This window comes from Lepidochelys olivacea (genome assembly GCF_965140295.1).
Source record: "Lepidochelys olivacea isolate rLepOli2 genome assembly, chromosome: 7".
NCBI classification, from domain to species: Eukaryota; Metazoa; Chordata; order Testudines; family Cheloniidae; genus Lepidochelys; species Lepidochelys olivacea.
In genome coordinates, this window is record NC_140417.1 from 122,883,445 (window position 1) to 122,899,037 (window position 15,593).

At 40.7% G+C, this 15,593-nt stretch overlaps 1 protein-coding gene across 2 annotated transcripts in view; it reads left to right on the plus strand.

The window, feature by feature from the left end:
• SLF2 (SMC5-SMC6 complex localization factor 2) overlaps positions 1 to 15,593 on the plus strand; it is a 66,240-nt gene that overhangs the window by 18,780 nt on the left and 31,867 nt on the right. For both annotated transcript variants that reach the window (XM_084633282.1, XM_084633281.1), the window contains exons 3-8: positions 280 to 986; positions 2,105 to 2,162; positions 6,122 to 7,317; positions 9,720 to 9,802; positions 10,675 to 10,794; positions 11,450 to 11,617. In XM_084633282.1, coding sequence (XP_084489408.1) covers positions 280 to 986; positions 2,105 to 2,162; positions 6,122 to 7,317; positions 9,720 to 9,802; positions 10,675 to 10,794; positions 11,450 to 11,617 — 2,332 coding nt within the window. The remainder of the gene's footprint in view (positions 1 to 279; positions 987 to 2,104; positions 2,163 to 6,121; positions 7,318 to 9,719; positions 9,803 to 10,674; positions 10,795 to 11,449; positions 11,618 to 15,593) is intronic.

Consider the following 15,593-nt stretch of genomic DNA (forward strand, 5'->3'; position numbering starts at 1 on the left):
TGGGTTCCCATAGAGGTTTTAACTCAAGCTGCTAAACAGAGTTAAAAACTGTGTTGCTCTTCACTGCCATGTTAAGGACACACCCTTTTAAAACTGAATTAAGGATACACCCTTTTTTTGCAGGACAGACATACCTTTTCTTTATTTGACTGTAGGTTCTGCATTGTTACTTCATATTTTGTGTCTAAAAGCTTTTTTATTTCTCTCTGTAATAGTGTGGTGACTAAATTATGCATAATTAATTTTATATTTTGTATCTCTTTAAATTTGGCAATAAAGACAGAATTGTATTGTGTTCTCCGGACAAAAGAAATGTAAAAAATGGGGATGTTGAACTGTCAGTCATATGTACAGAACGATTTGAAAAGAAAATATCATCTCAGAAGAAAGCTAGAAGGGAAAGGATTCCAGTCCAATCGCCAAACAAGAGTCCTGTAATGGATGACTTATTGAGAGGAGCTAACAGAGAGAGAAAGGACAGTCCAAAAATTTTAGAGACTAGACCATGCATGGTGCTAAACACAAAGTATCCGAAGGTTGTGGTTCGAAAACTCCTTATGTCTGCAGGCTCTCCCAGCTATTCCTTGACAAAAAAGGATACGACTAGTAAGAGAGAACCTGGGAGGAATGAAAAGTGTCCAATTAAAACAAGAACACCGTTTTATGAAAATGGTAGGGAACAGCGGATTGACTGCGTGGATCTAGAGGAGGCCAGTTCAGATGTTGCCAGCAAATGGGTTTCAACATCAGAAGTTGACATCTTAAAAAACTATGCCAGAAGTAATGGTAACGTGAACAATAAACCTTTGTGCCAAAAAGCAGGGCATTCCACAAAGCTCCAGTACAGCCCCGTTGAATCTCAGTTTTGGTTACCACTGGAAACTTACTGCAGAGAAGGAGAGAAGAAGAGACAAAGAATGGAACAACCTAAACTGCAGCCCTTCAGTCCAGTAAAGGTATTCTTAGGACCAGGTATATCAAATCAGGTATGTCTGCAAGTGTCAATAAGGGCCAAACCTCTGACCAATATTTTAGATGAATGTGATTTACATACAGAATATATTACATAGTATTGTCTTTTTAAGCAAAGCATTGATAAAGTGATTACTAGCTATTTTTAGGTTAATCAGAAACAACTAGCTGAAAAGTTGCCTGGTTAAAACAGAAGACTACCGAAGCTAGGTAAAGTTTACTCTAATACACCAAATCTTGAGGACCCATCTGATAATTCATAACCTTAGCCATAAGCATTGAGCAATAGGAAGGGACATTAGCTCTCTTCCTGGCAGCAGTGGTCTGCTTTCATTCTCAATTTTCAGTGCAAACACAGTGCTTTGATGGAAATTGTAGTCCCTCTCCCAGTGGTAAACTTAAATGCAAAGGCAGGTGTACTGATGCTGGAAACCAGTACAAGTGTGCAAAAATAGTATGAAGTGAAGTATATTGATATAACTGATGGCATTTTATTTTAAAAAAAAAAAAAAAAAGCTTATGTTTTTGACAAGGTAATTTTAGGTGAAGCAGTGATCCTCTCTCCCTGTGTGCCACTTTTTAGGTATTTACAACCTTAGAATTAAGGCAGCGGTTCTCAAACTGTGGCTGGGGAGTCCAAAGTGGTCATGACCCTATTTTAATAGGGTCACCAGTGGTGGTGTTAGACTTGCTGGTGTCGAGGGCTTCATCCCTGTGCGGTGGGGCTCTGGCTTCGGCCTTAGCCATGGGTGGCGGGGCTCAGGTTACAGGCTTCCTGCCTGGGGCTGAAGCCTTGAGCTTGGGTTTTGCGCCCTTCTCCCGGCCTGGGGTGACAGGGCTTGTGTGGGCCTGGGCTTTGGTCCCCACTCCTAGGGTAATGTCGTAATTTTTGTTGTCAGAGGGGAGTCGCGGTGCAATGAAGTTTGAGAACCCCTGAGTTAAAGCATAACACTCTTTTAGATGTGAACCTTACAGCCAAGAGAAACAAAAAGTAGTTTTAAATAAATGGAAATGGCATTGGTATTTTTTTCTAAAATTGAATATGGTATTTATTTCACCAACCGGTGAGCCCTGTTTAAAAACACTGTTACGCTCAACCAAGTAACTTTTTTTTTTTTCATCTTATTAACAGGGCAATGGATGTCTTTTAAGAAAAAGATCAAGCTCTGCTTCATGGGAGACTGCCTCAGGTAGAAACAACAATGCTAATGATGTAGAATTAGTTGGAGCAAATAGGTTATCTCATTTTAATGATTGTCCTTTATTAATGGCTAGATTCCTTTTGAAGTTTGAATACTCCTTGTATGTGTATGAAGATGAACTGAGACTCTCATAATTTCATAGAGGCTCATCAGTAACTAAGAAACTAAACATGAAACTGTACCACAAATATTCTGTGGGTTTTTTTAAGTAATGTCAGTTAAACAGACCTAACTATTTCTGCTTTGCAGTGGTTTGGTCTGGTGTGGCAAAGTTTAAAAATGACTTGGAGCTGCTGAAAGTATTAAAATACAGTATGTAATTAAGTGGTGCTGTAGCCATGTTGGTCACCGGATATTAGAGAGATGAGGGCTTTTGTAAACTTGAAAGCTGGTCTCTCTCACCAACAGAACTTGGTCCAATAAAAGATATTACCTCACTTACCTGGTCTTTCTCTAGTGTATATATAATTAAATCAGGATATGATGTTGCAGAAATGAGCTGTGTTATCAGTTTGCTATAAAAGGATTAAGCATGAATTCCTAAGACCTTTAAACATAGAAACCACAATATGGATTCAAGATTAATTTGGAAATTCCACCTTTATTGTTGTAGTTTTTACAACTTTTGTCTTTTTCAACTGTTTAAAAAAAAATAATGGTTTTACTTTTTAATTAGGGCTGTCGATTGATCGCAGTTAACTCAAAAAAATTAACTGATTAAAAAAATTAATTGCACTATTAAACAATAGAAGAATACCAATTGAAATTTATTAAATAGTTTTGGATTTTTTTTACATTTTCAAATATATTGATTTCTATTACAACACAGAATACAAAGTATACAGTGCTCACTGTATATTTTTATTACAAATATTTGCACTGTAAAAATGATGAAACTTTTTCAATTCACCTCATACAAGTACTGTATTGCAATCTCTTTATCTTTAAAGTGTAACTTACAAATGTAGTTTGGGGTTTTTTTGTTACATAGCTGCACTCAAAATCAAAACAATGTGAAACTTTAGCACTACAAGTCCACTCAGTCCTACTTCAGCCAATTGCTCAGACAAACAAGTTTGGTTACAATTTTCAGGAGATAATGGTGCCCATTTCTTGTTTACAGTGTCACCTGAAAGTGAGAACAGGTGTTTGCATGGCACTGTTGTCGCCAGCATCACAAGATATTTATGTGCCAGATGTGCTAAAGATTCATCTATCCCTTCATGCTTCAACCACTATTCCGGAAGACATGCGTACATGCTGATGATGGGTTCTGCTCAATAACAATCCAAAGCAAAGTGGACGGATGCCTGTTCATTTTTATTATCTGAGTCAGATGCCACCAGCAGAAGGTTGATTTTCTTTTTTGGTGGTTTGGGTTCTGTAGTTTCTGCATTGGAGTGTTGCTCTTTTAAGACATCTGAAAGGATTCTCTACACCTCGCTCCTCTCAGATTTTGGAGGGCACTTCAGATTCTTATACCTTGGGTCGGCGGCTGTATCTATCCTTAGAAATGTCACATTGGTACCTTCTTTGCGTTTTGTCAGATCCGCTGTGAAAGTGTTCTTAAAATGAACACGTGCTGGGTCATCACCCGAGACTGCTATAACATGAAATATATGGCAGAACGCAGGTAAAACAGAACCGGAGACATACAATTCTCCCCCAAGGAGTTCAGTCACAAATGTAATTAACACGTTTTTTTAACGAGCATCATCAACATGGAAGCATGTCCTCTGGAATGGTGGCCAAAGCACGAAGGGGCATATGAATGTTTAGCATATCTGGCATGTAAATACCTTGCAATGCCGTCTACAAAAGTACCATGTGAACACCTTTTCTCACTTTCAGGTGACGTAAATAAGAAGCTGTCAGCAGTATCTCCTGTAAATGTAAACAAACTTGTTTGTCTTAGGAATTGGCTGAACAAGAAGTAGGACTGAGTGGACTTGTAGGTCCTCAAGTTTTTACATTGTTTTTCAATGCAGTTATTTTTTTTGTGCATTTGTAAGTTCAACTTGCATTATAAAGAGATGTATTAGGTGAAATGAAATATACTATTTCTTTTGTTTTTTACAGTGCAAATATTTGTCAAAATAAATATAAAGTGAGCACTGTACACTTTGTATTCTGTGCTGTAATTGAAATCAATATGTTTGAAAATGTAGAAAACATCCAAAAATATTTAAATAGACAGTATTCTATTAGTTTAACAGTGCGTTTAATTTTTTAAATCACTTGACAGCTGTACTTTTAATATATTGCTTTCCTTTTAAACCATAATTTTGTACTATTCAGTATATAGATGTTGCATAAACTGAATTAAAAAAAAAGATTAAACCAAATGAGTAAATCCTAAAGTAATTCCATTGAAATCAATGGAATTATTTTGAGTTTACATTAGAATTAAAGCTGCGAGTCTGTCACGGAAGTCATGGATTCCGTGACCTACGTGACTTCTGCAGCCTGTGCTACAGTTTGGGTGTGTGGGAGGGGGCTCAGGGCTAGGGGCAGGGGTTTGGGTGGTGTGGGGGACACTTATCCTGGGGTGGAGGGCTCCCTGGCTCTCACTGGCATGGCCCTGCACCTCCTAGGTAGAGGAGGGGCCATGGGGCTCTGTGTGCTGCCTGTGCCCTCAGGCCCTGCCCCCGCAGCTCCCATTGGCTGTGGTTCCTGGCCAATGGGAGCTACGCAGCCGGCGCTTCTGGCGGGACCGGGAGCAGCGCGCGGAGCCCTCTGACCCCTCCGCCGCCTAGGAGCTGCAGGGGACACACGGAACTAGGTAGGGAGCCCCTGCCCGCCCCACAAAAAACCCCAGCACCAGCAGGATTCCAGACAGCACCCTCCCCATTGAGCACCCACGACCCCCCACCCAAGTTTTAGTTAGGGGTATATGGTAAAAGTCATGGACTTTTTGTTTACTGCCCATGACCTGTCCATGACTTTTTTACTAAAAATACCCATGACTAAAGCATAGCCTTAATTAGAATAAATAAGAGCAGAATTTCATTCACTTTGTGCATAGGTCACTTTGCTTAATCTGTTTTTTTTTTTTAAAAAGGACAGATTCATACTTACCTAAAAAGCGAACATCACAAAATTAATGCATAGTTGACAATGTGAGATATTGATTCTGTTTACTTAAATATCAAAATATAGCAAAATAAACAGTGCATGTTAGTGCACCAGTTTTCAGAATAACAGTGCTTTTGCCCAGCTCTGTGTCTCAGGTATCAAATTTAGCTTTAGAAGAAGGCATCCTTGGGTCTCTCTTTAAGTTGGATGGATTTACCAACCAATAGCTTTATATACGGTAGCATTTTTTACCCCCCACCCCTCCGACCAGGCTGCCAGAGGTGACAATGCCTAATTAGAAATTTGGAATTGGACCACCACCCAGAAGATCAGTACCTATATTTTAAAAGAATCCAAAAGGGAATGGGATCTGATAAGTGTGTTAGTTACTGTGATACTTTTAATTCTGTTTTCAAAATCAGTTTTCAGAAGCCCAGGTATAAATAAATGTATTTGAAATAAATTACTTCAGACTTAACGGAAACTTTCCTCTGTTCTCAGACATGATCCCTCTTCCCTTAGTCTGGGCTACTATCAGTCCAACATATTTTAATTCTAGCATATGGAGCATGTGCCCCAATATGATATTGAGCTCCTTTCTTAAAAGAAACTGTTCTTATTTCATTGCCAAATTAGTTACAAGTAGTAATGCACATGTATAATCTCAACTAAAGATAACTGATCTTAGCCTGAATACTGTGGGCTAAGTGAGAGAGTTGCTGTTTGTGCTCAAACATTTTGTCAGTTATGTCATTAATGAGGAACTAACAGTTGTCTTACTACTTTATAAAAGAGGAATGTTGTGACACAGTTTCAAGAGAGACACTGAAATTTTTACAAAATATGAAACTTTTTTCAAACTTTTTCCACAGATGATTCATCTCAATCAAAGCAGGTTTCAAAACCTGAAGTTTCTTCCCCACTTCTATCAAGATGGTCATCTGAAAAGGCTGTTAATATATGGAAAAACCAGTCATTCCGCCTTAACTCAAAAATTTCTTCGGGACTGTCCAAACAAAAAGACTTTCCTGGGAAAAAAAAAAGAATATCTATGAATATGGATTTGAAAAGTTCAGGAAAACCTGTGGTACAAAGTTTGAATGAACCTCATTTCAGCAGGTCGTCTGAAAAATGCCAAAGTAGAAAGTCTGAATTCATTAAACACATTGTACTAGAGTCTCCAGGTAATGGTGTTCTGCAACTAAAGGATGCTGCTATGTCACATAGAGAAGACTTGTCTCTTTCAGAGGAATATTTTGACATAAGCCACAAAAAGGAAAAAGGTAATTCCTCATATGTGGGTTTATCACCTTTAAATTCTGGACACTGTGCTAATAAAAATGACCAAATCCATGTTGCAGATACCAAAGAAAATCAGTTGCAAGCAACCCGCTCACATTTCCTCTTAGAAAAGTCAACATCTTTTTCTCAGGAAAAAGCTACTGTAAAGACTTATATCCATGAATTAACTAAAACTCAGTCAAACACAGTGTGCACAGAAGAAATGAAATGCCTACATTCTTCTTCCCACATTGAAAGTGCTAGTTCATCTCAGGTATTGGAAACTAAGAAAGAGCAAGACAGAGTGAGACAGACTGAACCTATCCTTTGTAAAGATGATAATGTACAGCTTCCCTCAGATTCTCACAAGAACTTTACTAAATCAAAAGAGAACAGTGTAAAGACTTCAGAAGATGATTCTAACTTGCCTTCAGTGGAAATTTTTGAGAAGCCTGTATTTTCAGTAAAGATTGGCAAAGTTGTTGCACGTTCACTGTATTTTGAAGATGGTTGCTCAGCTAATAGCACTAGTTCTTCACAGATTTCAAATGAGTTGAACATTGAAAGCTCCACCATAACAACTTCTGTGTTGAATAGAAAATTAAGCATCAGTTCTGATAGTGAAGATGAGAGTTTTGACTGTAATCTGGACAGCGATGAAGAAGAAATGCTCTTGCCACTGCAAGATATCCTGTCCTCAACTTCAAAATCATGTGCTGGAACTCCAGAGGGAGCTTGTCTTGAGGATCTTTCACAGGACACCTTGACTCCATCACCCAAACGTCCTGTAAGTGGCTAAAATTTTTTTCATCTGAGTCAAATTTATCGGTGTTTTTCTTCTGACACTTCAGTGTTTCCTATGTAAGAAGAATCTCTCTTGTAAAGTCTTGTGTAATTGGCTGTAAAACTGGGTAGTCAGTTCTGATCCTATAACATGGTGAGCATCCTTTCATCGTGTATTATACCACACTCATACCTATGCTATCTGAGCATTTGCAGTGATTACATAAAGTAAATAAGTTCCTTTGGCCTCTTCCACTTGAGCATATTAGTGGTTTCAGGAACTTTGTTTTCCACTTACTCTTCCTGTTAAAACAGAAATAGGCTTTACATTTCCATACTGTCCTGAATGTGGCAAGATCCTTCCTTGGTCTGCTTCATTTCTTCTGGGAGTTCAATATTTGTTGGGCTGGCTGCTGAGTAAGCTGTTCCCCAGTCTCTAGAAGTTCATCCACCTTGATGAATTTAAAAGTAGTTAGCAGTGTTCACTCTAATTTTTTTCCACGCATGTGCGGAATGAATTTTGTTATGTGCACCAGTATGGAGGTGATGTGTGCCATATTGGCGCACATAACAAAATTCATGCGGCGGGAGTGGGGCCGAGGGGTTTGGAGTGTGGGAGGGGACTCAGGGCTGGAGCAGAGGGTTGGAGTGCAAGGGGTGAGAACTCTGGCTGGGGGTGTGGACTCTGGGATGGGGCTGGGGATGAGGGCTTTGGGGTGCAGGCTGCCCTGCGCTACAGTGGGGAGAGAGAACTCCCCACAGCTCGCCCTACCCGCAGCAGCACCTGGGTGGGTGGGAGAGGCACCTCTTCCCACCCCCACCCTGGGCTGCGGCAGGTCTGGGACTGGGGAAGAGTCATCTCTCCCCACCACAGCCCTGCGCGGTGCTTAATAGGCTGCTGTGCGACCACGCAGCTTAGCGGGAACCTAGGTAGTTAGTGAGCTGTGAAGGCTCAGGAGGTTGACCTGTGAGCATGAAGTGTTCTTTGAAGTGTATCAGACCATCCTATTGAGGGAGCCTGAATTTCAAGGAAGCTGAGAATACTTGGGAACTTGCAAGAGGTGCTAGGACTTATCCTGCCATCACTTCTCCTTTTTTCCTCGGTCTGTCCATTAGGATGAACCACATCTTACAATTTACATGAGTATTATGGGGATAACTTAAGGTTAGCACTTTACAAATTATTTGTTCAGTAGCACAACCTGGAAAAAAAGCTGCTTTTTTTTCTAATTTAAATTTTTATAATAAAATATAAAGGAGGGTTAACTTTAAGCACTTCTAGCATAAGACTTTCCTAATGTAGTGCTCCTAACAGAAGGCTAATTACCTTGAAAACAGCTGATTTTTTTAAAACGTTAGTCAAAGTTGTCTTACAAATATCATGACTACATAAAAATTTATTCTGTTTCTAACTCTTGAAATAGTGGGGTCTATGTGTGTGTGCTGTTTGCCTTGTTTCCTGAAAAAACACAAATATTATACACACATGTAATGACCATTAATTAGAGGCACATACTAGATCAGATGTTTGGTCACATACATTTACTGCAAACATCTTACCTAGTTATGTGTCTGTGGAATTAAACGGACACTACAGATAAATAGTATGTTACTCAAGAATTGTCATGACCATATCTTTTGTGGGATAGTCTCATGTTTTATTTATTTATTTTTTAAAGGGTGTGCACACAACAATATAGAACAAAAATCAGAAATTAAAAAAAAGCTCCTGAATTGTGCTAAAGCTATCTCGGGGTCGAATTTCTAAATGTTAATCAAATGCAGGATCTGGTAAAAGCGCTTCTTCATTCCCCACCAAAATGTTCCTTTGAGCTTCTGTGATTGCTAGCCCCACCTAGCTCTGAACCCTGTGCCCAGTGTTTTAGACTCCTCTATTCTATTGCCTAGCCTTAATTCTCTTCAGCCCTTATTTGGTAAAACCTGGCATCGCTTCCTTAAGAAGTTAGCAAGCGTGTTTGCGTAACTTTTATATGATGCTTTTCACTGCAGTATCTGACACCCATTTTACGTATCGGTTAAATGAGGCTTAGAGAGGTTGTGATTTTTTTGCCCAGTGCCTCATAGGAAGCTTGTAATAGAGCTGAAAACAGAACTAAGATCTGAGATGGTAAGACCAATGTTTCATCTGCTGGTCAGTGCTGTCTGAGAGAAAATGTTTCTGCTCTTTGCAATTGGTTGTGTAATCTGTCAAATGGGGCTCTTTGGCTTAGATTTTATTTTTCAGGATCTCCTGTATGTTTCTAAGTGCAAATTCATATAATATATCTTCTTGAGCAGATGGATTAAATTATTATTATGAATGCTGCCTTTTGTCTAGCCGTGAATCCTCTTAAGAAGACTGTGTTCCCCATTATAAAAAAAAAAATTCATACTACTTCATTACAGCTTTCTAAGATGCCTGTTGTGAGTCAAGTGTCTTATGTGAACAGCCTAGAGCATCTCTTGAAGGAGAAGGAAGAATCCAAAAGGTTAGCATGTTTGTTGTTTTAAGGTAAATAATACTAATGATACTTGTGAAAAATGCTAAACTTGCTTGTGGAATCATAGGTTCTTTATTCCTCCCAGAACTGGCACAGCATGAGCCGTAGCAAGTTAAGATTTGGCTACTGCTGCCAGTGTGCCTCAATCTGTACCTAGAGGGACCATCTGAATGTGTGTTAATGAGACTGTCAGTAAAAGGACATAGTGTTAGTTGTGGCTTTTGTGATGTGTATACCTGTCCTTAGTCTCATTCCAGTTCCTATCGTCTCCCTTATTGTAGGTCACCAAACAGCTGCTAGGCAGGTACATACTTACATAGACTTTTTACTGTCGCTTCTTCTGAGTTGGTTGCTGTTATAGAGGTAGGCCTATCAGACACTAACGTCGTTCTTGCTGCATACTAGGATCAGAACAGCCACAGTTTGGTGGGTGCAATCAATTAGCATCCTTCCAAGATGTCCTTAAGGCAAAAGCCATAGGCTGGAATGTGTATTGATGCCAGTTTGTGATGATGGGAGGGGGTGCTATTGACAATCTAGCTAGTAACGAACTTGATCTTAGAAGTAAATTCAAAAGCTGTTTAAAGTAATAGAAAAAGAGTATTCTTCCCGTTGATCTTTTACCTGTTGTTAATAATTTCTTGATATTATTTACAAGTAGGATCATACAGCTATAGTAGTCTTCATCAAATTTTTGTTTTAAACTGATATACTCAGAAGAGTACATTCAGCCAGTTTTATCACCTTATAATGTGCTTCATGTGATGCTGAAATCAGAGATCTGAACGCTAATCGTACTTCCGTTCGTTGTAAAAATGGACTAGCAATAATAGGGTGTTCTGCTCTTGCCTCCACTGCAGGATAGATGAACTAGAGAAGCAACTACAAGAAGACATGCAGGAAATTGGACTAAATTCTTCAACTGGAGACGAAGAGCAAGAAAACTCTGATGAAGATAGAGATCTGTCAGAAGAACACAGGTTTTTCCTCTTTAATATCACCTAAATCTGTTGTTTAGTTTCTTTATTCTCCCAATGGGCATGCATACTCAGTGTAATGTTTATGTCAGTGGTTCTCAACCAGGGGTCTGAGCCCCCCGGAGGGGTCTGAGCAGGTTTCAGGAGGTCCACCAAGCAGGGCCGACATTAGACTCACTGGGGCCCAGGACAGAAAGGCAAAGCCCTGGGCTCTGAGCCCCGACATCTGGGGCTAAAGCCAAAGCCTCAGCAACTTCGCTTTGTGGGGCCCCTTGTGGCGTGGGGCCTTGGATAATTGCCCTGCTTGCTACCCGCTAACGCTGGCCCTGCCTTTTATATGCAAAAAACAGTTGTTGTGGCACAGGTGGGCTGTGGAGTTTTTATAGCAAGTTGGGGGGGACTTGGAAAGAAAAAGTTTGAGAACTCCTGATTTATGTGGCTCCTGTAACCTATCCCTGTTACCTCTTTGTTTTTTTAAAATGCAAGCGCCTACTTTATCTTCAGGGTCCTACATAATTACTTGGCAATAACTGTATTGAATCTAGGCTAAAGAGGCTTTTCAGTTTAAGGCTGAAATGTTCATCAGCCAAGGATAAAACTGTCTCAGACAGGTAGTACCAATTATCTAAGTTCACAAGAACAATTGTGTGTATTACAGGGCATTTATAAAGAGGTTTTCAGTAGTATCTGATGCCATTCCTGATTCTCATCCTGGAGAAGAAATATTTCACTTCTCAAACTCTGGGAAAATCTTCAATCAACAAAACCTTGATTTGAGGAATTCTGGTTTCATCCCTCAAAATCCTATAGAAAAACTCCTTCTTAGGTGAGGATATTTTTTTTCCCCCTCTTCTTCTCCTCCCCCCCCCCCAATGTTATTGCCCTTTATTTGCAAGGCTGTCATACTGTCTAGATTTTTCTGAAGAGTTTAAAAAAAAAAAAAAAAAAGCCTTTGGATGGAAGTGAGTTCTGCCTTACCTTGAAAACCAGTGCTGACCCCTTTATCTGGAACTCAGGTTTTCCTAGGGGGCTTTACAAAACAATTATGCCACTGCATGAAAGGAGGCTTTGCTGTTTCCCCCTGTAGGTGGGAACCTGGGTCTCCTGCCTAGTGGTTAGGGCTCCAGGTGGCAGCTCTACCTTGTGGGCACAGTTCCCGAGTGGCAGCCCAATCGTGGTGCAGTTCTCACGTAGGGTAGGGAACCCCAGGTCCTCCCACTTCACTGGGTTCCGATCCAGGGTTGACTTGGTGCGGTATTGGGTCACCTCCTTCCCTGGAGCTCCTAGAGCATATCCTTCTCCCTGTCCTGCCACCCCCAACTATGCTGTTTGGCTGCCTTTTCAATCTCGCCTCCAACCCAAGAATGCTGGACACAGGCAGGTACAGGGCCTCCTGAGCCCAGAGGTGCTCCTTAACCCTGCCTGTCCAGTGAGCGGTTTATAAACCCAGTCACGCCACCTCCAGGCTCACTGAACAACCCACCTCCATTTTTCATTAACATGGATGAAGAAGGATTCAGGATAGAGTGCTTCCCCCTGTTTCTGTTGGCTCTTGGAATCCTTGGCCCATGGAATCCTTCACAAGCTTGACAGTTTGCTAAGGCAGACCTGAAAAATACAGTATAATGAATGAAGAAAGTTAGCTGCTTGGGTATGGCAAGACCCAGAAGATCGGGTCTCCTAAAATGGACTGTGAGCTGTAGTACTTGTTGCACTCATTTGTAGAAAGGTTGCCATGCTAAGGAGGATTGAAACAAAAGTTTTTACAGCTTAATCATTATGTTCTGGGGTGACGTGAAGCCTAGAATCCTTCGCGTATCTAATCACGCAGCCCATCAGAAGAACTAGTTGAGTCTCATGACAAAACCCCTAGAACCAATTTAAGCATACGGCTGTCTTGTCATGAGAAAATTTGGAAGTAACGGTAAGTCATGGCAAACTCCTTCCATCTTCTTTCCCTTATAGGGAGGTGGCACTTAATTCCTTATCTGTTTTACATTAGCGTTTAGAGGCCCTAACTGAATGTGAAAAGAGGTGAAGTGGCTTGTCTTAGGTCACATAACACACCAGCTGCAAAAAGAACCCAATTTTTCTGACTCATAATCCAGTTCCCTATCCATCGGTCCATACTGCTTTCCAGAGGAAGGGGAGGGAAACCAAGGGTCCAGCATCTTCTCTTCATTCCCTTTTGGGGAAACAAACAGAAGTGTTTCTCTTCACCTATCATCAGAGGATAAAATTAATAGGGACCTAAAAAAAAGTTACAATCTGTGGCATCCCTATCCCCCTTATCAAGGCTTAATCATAGAACTAAGATCCTTTGTATGCCTGTGTAACCCACAAGAGCAAAATTTCCTTGTACTTTAAATGGCTTCATACACATCACAAAAGCAACAGCTGACACTATACCCCTTTGATAGTTTCATAAAGATCAAAACTCAGTTTTAAATTTCGAATGTTTCACTATTCAGTTTTTAATTTTCCTTTTGCATTTTGCTGAGCTTGGGCAGGAAATTAGACTGTGCTGCTTTTTTAAATTCTTTTTTTAAGTTAGTCAGTTTCACCTCCAGAATCTCTTGTTTTATGATGCTACGGTGTTTGGCTTTTAAATACTGCAGGAAAATATTGGAATGCAAGTAGTTTTCAATTTTTTCTGTTTTTTTTTTAAATTTTATTAAACCATTCCCAGAATAGAGACTGAGGTGATTATCCCTTTCACTTTAGAGAAGGGATATATGTGTATATGATAGAGGTATACAAAATGATGATTTGGACATAGAAGGAAAACTAGATGCTCTTAGTTATCCTTTCTCGTAATATAGGAACAAAAGATTCAATAAGATTGTAATTCCACAGGTATAAAACTGATAAAAGGAAATACTACTATGCCTAATTAACCTGTGAACTCTTACCAGAAGTTGCTATAATTGAGGCCAGTGATTCAGCAAATTAGACACTGATGATAAAAACATACATGGTTATATGAGACGGTTGCTTAGAAGGGGTAAAAACACACATGCTTCAAGGTATAAGCCAGTATCTAATTAGGAAGACACTTCATCCGTGGGCTTATTTCACAAGTGTTCACTATAAAGTTTCTTCTGTTTTTCCACTAAAGAAACTGGTAGCCCCTATTTTCAGAGGCAGGGTACTGGACTAGCGGGGGCCACTGGTTTGATCCATCTTAGCAGTGCATATATTTGGTTATAAAAATATAATCCAAATTAGTCTTAGAATTTGTTTTTTCATTAGTAGAGCTAGTACACTGTTTAAAAAGTACATATCTTTAAAACAATTATGCCTTTTAATGAAGACCAGTGAATATTTGAAAGCGAATTATTCTTTCTTAATCTTAAAATTTTCAATGTATATTATGACAGTTGAGAGAGGACTAATTGCTTTAAAATTAGTCACCTGAGTTTGAAAAGTTTTATTATGAATAAGGTACAGCCACTGTAGTAGACTAAGGCCTTGTCTAAACTACAGTTTTGTCGACAAAAGTCAGCAAAACAGTAGAGGTATACACATTGAAATGCTTCTCCTGCTGATGTAATTCTCCTGCTATGCTGACACAATAAAACCACCTCGAGGAGCGGCATAGAATTTATTGCGATGTAGTTAAAGCAATGCAGTGTTAGTATAGACAGCTCACTTGATTATGTCTCCTAATTTGCCTCCAGGAGGTGTTTCACAATGCCCCTCATGACTGCTCTGGTCACCAGTTTGAAGGTACACAGGTATGCACCCCTCCCCCGTTTAAAGGCCCAGGAATTTTTGAAATTCCTCATTTGCTCGGTGTGCGCAGTTCACACGGCATCATCCTGGCTGACCATGCTGGCTTTATGCAGCAGACGCGCTCCTGCATAGAGCCCAGAGAAGCTGTTAGATCTGCTGACTATATGGGGAGAGGAGGCTGTGCAATCACAGCTTCGCACCAGCCATAGGAATTTCAATACCTATGGGCTGATTGCCAGTGACATGCAGGAGAGGGACACGACAGGGACACGCAGCAATGTCATGATAAAATAAAGCGGCTGAAGCAGGTGTACCAGAAGGCAAGGGAGGCCAACCGTCGCTCTGGTTCAGCACCGAAGGCATGCCACTTCTAAAAGGAGCTGAACGCTATCCTCAGCGACGACCCCACCTCCACCACCAAGAGTCCCGTGGATACTTTGGGGCGAATGGAGACTGCTGACTCAGCCCTGATGAGGAAGTGGTGGACGAGGAGGTGGAGCTGGAGGATGCTGTGCAGCACATGGCAGAGTTGTCCAGTGCCATGGCTAGTCAGGACCTCTTTTCCACTCTGGAAGGGTCTAGCCAGTCCCTGCAGTCCTGCTCTGATGTGCAGGAGAGGGGAGCTCCGGTAAGTGCTCATTTTGCTTTCATACTGCATGGTGAAAAGAGATTGAGCTCTCATGTACTTTGCTATAGGTTGGAGGATGGGGTAAGGGACAGAAATTAACAGAGCCTGTCCATCTATGCAGTGGGGCCACGGCAGAAAAGTTTTAGTGTACACAGGGATGTCTCTTTGGAATCCTCCATAGTGATCTCTAGGAAACTTTCCTGAAGATATTCTGCAATCCTCTGCTGAAGGTTCCTTGGGAGAGTTGCTCTGTTTCTCCCCCATCTGTAGGAAACTTTGCTGCTCCACGCAGCAATTATTTTTGCAGGGACCAGAGCAGTATGCAAGCAAGCAGCCTATGGAGCTAGTCTGAAGCCACCTGCATGCAGCAGATGCCCCCTTGCATCCTGGGTTACCCTTAGGAGTGAGATATTGGGTTCAATTACCCCAGCCTGTGGAA